Raw genomic sequence first — 8,510 nt, forward strand, 5'->3', positions numbered from 1 at the left:
CATGAGAGGTTCTCCAGTGCCTTCATCATCCTCACAGCCTCTGCTGGACCTGCTCCAGGATCTCCATGTCCCTCCTGTCCTGAGGAGTGCAGAGCTGGACATGGCACAGGAACGCACTGGACACGGCTCAGGACAGAACTGGACAGGGCACTGGGCAGAGATGGACACTGCACTGGATGGAGCTGGACATGGCACTGGACACAGGTAGACATGGTGAAATGAAGAGAACAAGGAGACCTGCTCCTTTTTAATGCCTTTATTGAGGTTGGCCCTTGGTGGGGGCTTGAGGGGTTGTGCACACCACCGCTGCTCCCAATGGACAACGCAAAAGACGGGAGAGCTGGGACTTCTGTCCTTGCGAGAGTCCCTGGGAAGATGCTGGGTCATTGAAATGTCTAAGGTAGTCATGGGGAGAGGGTGCTGTTCAACTCACAGTGACAAGACACGAAGCCCCAGCAGGTAGCCCGATGCTTTTCCTTGCTCACTGATGTAATTTGGAGTGTGGTCTGGGCAATGGATTGCTTGCTCTAGGGGTTTTTAGATATCAATTCCACTTCTGCTGGGTGCTAAGGCCAACGGGAGTTCTCTTATTTGCATGCCGGGTGGTGTCATCAGTTGCCATGTGGGGAGCAGCACGGGCAATACTCGATAGGAAGAAGGGAAGAATAGTGTTACAAAGAAAGGAGTCCGAGGTAAGGAGCATTTTACAGAGAAGGCATTTAGGAAAGGCATTTGCAATCACAATTGTAGTGGTGTGAAATTATTACTTTGTAATTTTATGTAGAATGGTTTGTTCCAGACTACCCCGTGTTTTAACCCCTTTAGTTTTCCCTTAGTTGTAGGTCCTGTCCATCTCCCTGCAACCCAGCCCAGACGCTGGTGAGAGGCTGGGGTGATTGGCAGAGCCCATGACTTCTCCGCCCTGTATCATGTATCAGATGTCCTGTGTATTGTCTTTCTGTCTTGGTCACTCCTTCCTTACCTGGTATTGGTTATGGTTCACCCTTGCCCCTCCAAACACTCCCCATACAAAAGCTGAAACCAGAAACCCAGGAGGCACTCTCTCTGGACGTGGCCCTGTGGGAGCAATAAACATCTAGCTTCAACCCATGTGAGAGTCGCTCTCTTTTCTTCCACGCTCTCTCTATACTTCAGCCTGAGGTTCAGACCCACCAAACCTAAGGATACAAACTTTCCATGTGGACTGGTGAGTGATCAAGCTGGTAAACGACACCAGACACCACCACACACAATAACAATAGATATGAGGTAAATGGCATTTAACAGACAAGGCCTTACAATAGGTATGAGATAAATAGCATTTAACCGAGAAGGCACTTTACAGTAACAACACTCAACTGAGTTCAGGAACTTGCATTTTATTCCTTACAATGGCACTGGGCAGAGCTGGACACAGAACTGGGCAGAGCTGGACATGGCAAGGACAAAGCTGGACATGACACTGGACAGAACTGGATATGGCACTGGGCAGAACTGGACATGGCATTGGACAGAACTGTGAAGCAGGACTTTAGTTTTATTAAGCCTCTTGCTGACAGAAGAGCTGACACCCTCCGAGGGGATGCAGGACTGACTCAGTGCTGACGACCCCACAAGACACCTTCTGTGTAGGAGATGAGCTGTACTTGAATCATCCAGACTGAGCAATATGCTAGGCCTCTAGGCCGTGGCACTGAGGCCTGTGAGTTTATGGCGCAGATAGAAATTAGTCCCAAGAGTGTGTCGTATGTAGAAATATTAACTTAAGGTGTTGCAAGGGTCAAAGGGTTTCATAGTAGTTAACAAGTATAGTAATTGGTGTGGACATAGTAGCTACCTTAAACAGTTTATAAAATAATAGGTGTTTGCATTCTTTCCTGTGCCATGTACCAATGAGAATGTATCTAAAAGTGTAGAGAATATAGAGTGTATAAAACCTGCCATCTTACACAGAATAAAGGAGAAGCATAGTTGTAATCATATTGGTTGGACCTGCGTTTGCTCTGCCGACTCCTTTTATTATTTCGGGGTTTCCCCTGGGACTTCGCTTCTGGACCGCTTGGTCCAGCCAGAGTTCTTAAGTTTAAGTTGGCGGGTAAGTCGGCCGGGATCCAGGCATTTTTGTGTTATTTTACATTTTAGTCACTTGTGGGTGGGCGATCCCTCTCCATCAGGGACAGCCATGAGGAATGTGATCTCCCAGGCTGAAAGGAGACATATAGGTGTGGGTTAGGGAAGCTGTAATTTTAGAGGGACAATCATTTCATGTAGGAAGTTTGGTTTATGAATTGTTTAAGTTTTTCCCCCTCTTCTGTTCAGTTTACGGGGTCCCTTTAAATATTCCAAACAAAAATTCTCTTTCCCAGTTTGTATATTCCACCCCCACTGTGTTTCAAACCCTTTGTCCCTTCAGGGAGGGTCGGGAGATGGAAACGGCCAAAGGGCGCAGAAGTGCTATTGACCTTCTGCCATCTCCCATCCCCTTCTGCCCCCTTCTCAGGATAGGCCGGCACAACCCATGCTGAGTTCTGCCCTCCCCCACGTTCCACCATCTTTTGATCCTATCCCTCTTCCTTATTCCATACAAAATGGTGTCCACCCCTCAAGGGGAAACGCCATTTTGAGTTCATTCCCACCATCCTTGTTATTTCCCACCTTTGCGTCAGGTCCCTCCCCTGCGACAGGTTCCACCCTTCTGTCGAGTACCACCGTATCGGGACCCTCCCCCTTCATCGGGAAGTCCCGCCTTAGCATGGGTCCAGCCTCCTCTGATCCGGCCTCTTCCAGTTCCTGCACATCCAGAATTGGAAATGGCGCTGGACAGAAGGCAGCCATCTTTCCTGCCAAAGGCCCCAGACACTGGGCCGTGTCAGTCGGCTGAAAGCCTTGTTCCACTGCTGTTGGGCATGTTTCCTCTTTGGAGAAACAGAGTGAGAGGATTGCTCTGGTGCTAAACTGGGTTAAGACCAGCCCAAATCACCAACCTCAAATGATTCCTCTCCCATATTCCTGCTTGGAATGAAATGTTTGTGAGGTTCCTGCCTCGGGAAGGGGAGGCTCCCCAAGGATCCTGCGCGGGGTTGAGAGAAAGAGATGTTCCCACAAGTGTTGATGTGGGGAGTGACCTGGAGCTCTGCTTAAGAATTGTCTCATTTTGCCGGCTTTGTCAGAATTCTTTAATGGAAATGTTCTGATAGAATCATATGATAAAATTGTTTCAATGGAATTCCTTAATGGAATTGTTTTGATAGAATCATTCAATAAAAATGTTCTGATAGAATTCTTTAATGAAATTGTTCTGATAGGATTATTTAATAGAACGGCTTTGCACAAAGGCTTTGGTGGCCACAGTGGCCACAGTGGCTGTGGTAGCCTTGTGGCTCAGGGAGTCTTGGTGATGATGGTGGTCACAGTGGTCTTGGTGGTTATAGTTACCGTGGTGGCCAGAGTCACTGTGGTGGCCGCAGTGGCCATAGCGACAATGGTGGCCCCAGTGACATCATGGTGGCCACAGCTGACAATGTAGCCACAGTGGCAGTGGTGGCCATGGTAACTTGATGGCATTTCTCTGGAGGTCTCGGTGGTCTTGGTGATCATGGTGGCCACAGTGACTTTGGTAACCATGGTGACCTTTGTGGCCTCATGTTTCAGAGGAACCTGGTGACCACTGCCAGGGCTGTGGTGGCCAGGAGGAGTCCTCCAAGGTGGAGGCGGGCCAGGGAGATGCTCCCACCTGGGGGACAAAAAGGAGGGTCAGGGGGAACATGGGGGAAAAAGAGGTGGTGGGGCATCCATAATGTGGGGTTAGAGGTGACAGCAGAGAAGGGGACCATGAGGTGATAGGTGACAGGATGTCCGGGGGAGGACATGGGGGTGGGGTACAGGAGCCAGGGAGGTCAGGGGGGTCATGGTGGGCTTAGGGGTGACAGGGGTCAGGGGGAGCCAGGGAGTGCCATGGGGGTGGCAGGCAGTGACAGGAGACCAGGGAGTGCCATGGGGGTCCTGACTCAGCCATGTCCAGCACACAGGGCCTGTCCCCACAGCACTGCCTTTGGCAAGGAGGGACAGGGTCGGAACAGGGACCTCCCTGTCCCTGTCCCTGTCCCTGTCCCTGTCCCTGTCCCTGTCCCTGTCCCTGTCCCTGTCCCTGTCCTCCCATGGCAGGGGTGCACCTGTCCCCTCCCAGATTCTGGGATCCAAATCCCTCTGCCCTCTCATGGTTGCTCCAGTCCCCATGCCCACAGTGGGTTTCCCCAGACTTGGTGTCCCCAGCACTGGGTGCCCCTGTCCCTGTCCCCCCTTCCTAGCGAGTGTCCCCTATGCCTTATTATGGGTGTCCCCATACCCACAGTGGGTGTCCCCATCTCCCCAAGCTGTCCCCTGTGGTGTCACCTTTCAGCCACTCGCAGTTGTAATTGCTGGAGGCCCCAGTGGAGCGGAGCTGGATCCATTGCCTCTGCCTGTCGTTGGTGACATTTGTGACCTTGAAGATCTCAAAAGGTGGGATCAGAACCTCCTCCTCTTCTGGAATTATGGAGAATTCCCGGATGTCCACGCCGTGGCACGTGTGCACCTGGAATACCATATTTGCCCCAAAGCAAAAGACAGTTTCTTTTTTCAGTGTTGTTGCTGTGAATCGACCAAACCGCATGGTGTCCCCACTCTGTGCCTTGAACTGGTACCTGCGCACGCCCCGGAACACGTCATAACACCGTGGACCCCGAGTGTCCCTCAGTGTCACTGCAGCCTGGGTCAGCAGGAAATGAAACGTTTTGTAGTGGAACTTGTCCCGGTATTCCTGGGAGGAGCGCCCAACTTCGCGCACGGCAGCGTTGAACTCCCTGTGCATGCCCTTCATTGAGTAGGCCACGAGGGCAATGGCCTGGTCTGGGGATGACAGAGGGGACACACGGGAGCCCCGCCTCTGCCACTCAGCTGCCGCCTCCGCCCAGACCTGGGCAAAGTGACGATTCTTCTGGAACTCGGAGCGGTTGAGGGCCGGCAACGCCACGGTCATGGCAGGGCCACAGCCCTGGTACTGGTCATCAAAGGAGTTGTTGGCCATGTCCAGGGGAAGCACCTCAATGGCTGCGGTGGCCACGGTCATTGCCAGCAGTGCCAGGGTGTGAGCCAGGGGGGCCATGGAGGAGAGAGGCCACCAGGAGCAGTGTGGGATACTGGGGGACACAGAGAGGACACACTGAGGAGACACTGGGGGACACTGAGGCCACATGGGGAGTATTCCTCAGTGAGGGATTGGGGAGGGGAGTGGGGTCAGCCCATGGGGAAGGGAGGCACTCCTGGCCAGGACACCCCTGCACATGTCTGGGCTCCCTTATCCCCAATCCTGGGGTTACTTTGGCCTCCCCAACATCCCCCAGCCCCACAGGGACCCCAATGCCAATCCCACAGTGCCGTGTCCTCCTGGACCCCTCAGAAGCCCAATCCTACTCCCATGATTACAAGTCTTCTCAGACCCCCCAAAGCCCACACCCAAATCCTGCGGTCACTCCCTGAGCCCCCCAGTGTCCCTCTCGGCTCATCTCCAGGCCCCAATCCCACTCTCTGTCCCCAATTTCTTCAGTGTCACCACAGGACCTCAACCCAAATCTGGGCACCACCCCCTGCCCCCCAGTGCCTCCCAGCCCTCCAGTGACCCCAATCCCACTCCCACCATCCTGTGACCCCCCTCACTTTCCTCCAGAGCACCCCATGACCCCAGTCCCAGTTCTGTGACTCCCCTAGTGTCCCCCCAGGAGTGCAATCCCAATCTCACAGTCCCCTGAGCCCACCCAAGTGTCCCCAGTGTCCCCCCAGACCCTGATACCTAAATGGGCTGGGGTGAATGTCCAGACAGAACTGGAGGGATCACAAAGCCGGAATTCTTGATCAACTCGGACTCACGGCGGATGTCTCCTGGTCCTGAAAGTCAGGGGGACTTTGCCATGGGGAATTTATCCATCCTAATTGTAAATATTCATTAAAATGGGCCTCCTATCTAATGCAGAAACAGCAGTTTCCCATAAATAGTTTGCTGTAATGGTTTCAAGTTCGCCAATTCTTGTTTCCCAAATTTAGTGTAGCATTTTGAGTGTTTGTTGAAATCATCTACTGCTTTTCCTACTGTGAGATAGGACTAGGACTGAAAGCAAAGCCGGCCCAAATAACAAAAGTTGTAAAAAAGATTCATTAACAAACACTAACAGAAAAGAATGAGAATCAAAACTAAACTTTCACAACACTTCCCCTCTCCCCACAACTGTTCCATTTCCCACTAATAAGATAAAGGGATTTTCAGTCTGTTTCATCACTCTAAAATAACATTTCATGTGTTCTTAGGGAGGGGAGCCTCTCTTAGAAACTCCCATGGAGACACCACCATGAGATAACAGTTCTCTGCTGGCTCCCACGTCACGAATCTGCAGCCGCCCGGAAATTCTGCAAACCGTGAGGCCCCTGCCATTCGCACCTTTTCCCCACAACTGTGTATGGGCCACATCTGCTTCTGTAAGGGTACCGTTTAAGGATGCCTCTCCTAGTATGAAACAGTTTCCCTTTCGCTATCTGCAAAATCATCTTCATCTCAACAAACAGAGGTCTCTTTTTCCCTGGGAGCAAAGGGCTTCATGTCACTTTGTCTTTATCGTCCTCTGTCCACAAGAGGAATTAAATCTCATTTGTGTCAGTCCACGGCTATGACTAGAACTCTGCATCCCCCTAAAGGCATTCTATATGTTCTGGGGGAAGTTTAGTCCGTTCTCCATGGCCTCGCAAGAGAAATCCAGCCCAAAGTAGGCAACTCCTCAATCTCCCTCCAACCTAAGCCTTTTGCTCTCTCTTCATTGACCTCAGTTTCCTGCTGTGTCTCCTTACAGTTCAATCACTTTGTTCTCACCCAGAGAAGGGCCAGTGCTGCTGTAAATCTCATCTGGCGTGAAAAAAGTTAACGTCTCCCAGGTCTGCAGAGGGCACGATGCTTCTTCCCTGGGAAGTGGCTGAAGATGGAAGGGCCAGGCTGCACCAAAGCTGGGCCGAAATCTCGGGGTTCTGGCTGCTGGGGGGCCCTTGCCCGGCTCCGGAGCCGCTTTTTGGTCTCAGCTGCATGATCTCTCACCTGGCTGAGCTTCTGCCCCAACCCTTTTCCTCCCTCTGGGAGTCACCAGAGGAATTGGGGGGCTCAGACCCCACAGTTTAGCAGCAGGATGTTGTAACAGCCGCTGGAAACCCCATCTGGGCTGGGACAGAACATATTCTCCTCCCCTCCCCTTGCCCAAGAGTCACCGGAAAAGGTTTGGCCAGGCTGGATCTGGCCAGCCCTGCCGGACCCCGGCAGAAGCCGTGTTGTCACCTTACCTCTTTTGAGGCCTGAAGGAAAAGGAAGTTCTCAGCCTCATCTCAACACTGTATGTGTATTCACAGAGGCACATACAGCTTCCTCTGTGGTTATATGAGGTGTCAGTACCTCAAAATTTGCTTCTGACAGGTCTCTGTCTTTTCCACTGGAAATTAACAGGTGCTTATAGAGAACTGTTGCTTCTTTAACTAAAAACCAAGTTGTGTTAACGCATAACATTTACATGTCCCTGCCTCTCTCTGGGAATCCTCTTCTTGTCCTGGAAAGTTCCTAAACAGGGATCTGAGTGGTGATTTTCACAGAGTGCCCCAATATCTCACATGACCTTCCCTCAAACTTTTGGTTTCGGTAGGTGTTTCTCATTCTGCCTTCGAAAACTTGTCAAAAACCACACTAGAGCTCCCCTTAACTCTTTCTCCACTGCTCTGAGCCACATTTATTGTCCTGTGGAAATACTTTTTCATCCTTTTATCTTTCTTTAAGTCAGACTTTAAGCCCTACTCAGCACCTTCAGTGTGTGGGGAAAAGCCGCTCTACAGAAAACCAAGTGTCCACAAAACAGCCTTGAAATTTTATTTGAATAAAGGCACAGAGTTTCCACAGCCAGACCCCCGTGGGGTTTCTCTCTTGAGGTTTCAGAGGACACAGCCTCCTTTTATCCCAACCTCTTGGCCGCACATTGCCCTCTTCCTTTCCCCATTGGCTGAGGCACAGGGAAGGTGCAGTATATTTGTATATTTATAGGATGCCTTGGAGTGGCTGCCTGGAACAGAAGCCAGACACGATTACGAGAATAAAAGCGGGGATTTATTCCAAGCCTTCAATAGACACACCTGGAGCAGGCAGAAGCCTCCCTGAGGCTCCACCCAAGATGGACAATGGTCAAGAGTTTTTCATATATTTATCAGTTTGGTCTGTTTACATATCAGGTGTTAATCCTCCAATTACAGCTTCCGGCAATGTAGTCATATTCCCCCAGTTTGCTAATGCCCCGATTCACTTTTATTGATGCTTTTCAAGACTTGGGACAGTGAGGTGTCCATGAGTTTCAGGCCTATAGAGGAATTGTTTTGTCTGGATAAAACGGGAGAACAGCAGCTGACAGGATGTGGGGTTTTAGAGTTCCGCACTAAAGCAAAACAGGATCTGAAAACTA

At 51.1% G+C, this 8,510-nt stretch overlaps 1 protein-coding gene and 1 long non-coding RNA gene across 3 annotated transcripts; both read right to left on the reverse strand.

Annotated features, from left to right (window-relative positions):
* Positions 1-279: 279 nt before the first annotated feature.
* Positions 280-2,860, reverse strand: LOC136303778 (uncharacterized). The gene is made up of 3 exons (XR_010724291.1): positions 1,950-2,860; positions 983-1,077; positions 280-644 (listed from the first exon to the last, which is right to left on the reverse strand). It is a non-coding gene; the product is annotated as an uncharacterized lncRNA (long non-coding RNA).
* A 13-nt stretch (positions 2,861-2,873) lies between these two features.
* LOC136301514 (erythroblast NAD(P)(+)--arginine ADP-ribosyltransferase-like) lies at positions 2,874-6,924 on the reverse strand. Of its 2 annotated transcripts, XM_066204707.1 has the most exons (4): positions 6,896-6,924; positions 5,828-5,922; positions 4,393-5,177; positions 2,874-3,733 (listed from the first exon to the last, which is right to left on the reverse strand). In XM_066204707.1, exons 3-4 carry the CDS (start codon positions 5,141-5,143, stop codon positions 3,648-3,650), a joined length of 837 nt encoding a protein of 278 aa, XP_066060804.1. In that variant the 5' UTR covers positions 5,144-5,177; positions 5,828-5,922; positions 6,896-6,924; the 3' UTR covers positions 2,874-3,647. The 2 variants fall into 2 exon arrangements, with proteins under 2 accessions (XP_066060804.1, XP_066060725.1); XM_066204628.1 differs by lacking the exon at positions 6,896-6,924 and having other exon boundaries at positions 5,828-5,959.
* Positions 6,925-8,510: the final 1,586 nt, after the last annotated feature.

Source organism: Chamaea fasciata, unplaced genomic scaffold (genome assembly GCF_029207755.1).
Source record: "Chamaea fasciata isolate MVZ Bird 193981 ecotype frontalis unplaced genomic scaffold, bChaFas1.0.hap1 SCAF_1, whole genome shotgun sequence".
Classification (NCBI taxonomy): domain Eukaryota; kingdom Metazoa; phylum Chordata; class Aves; order Passeriformes; family Sylviidae; genus Chamaea; species Chamaea fasciata.

Excerpts from the sequence above, each read along its gene's own strand:
- LOC136301514 (XM_066204707.1), bottom strand. The coding sequence starts at position 5,143 with ATGGCCCCCCTGGCTCACACCCTGGCACTGCTGGCAATGACCGTGGCC. Across the intron at positions 3,734-4,392 it reads CAACTGCGAGTGGCTGAAAG|GTGGGAGCATCTCCCTGGCC; the intron begins GTGACACCACAG and ends TTTGTCCCCCAG.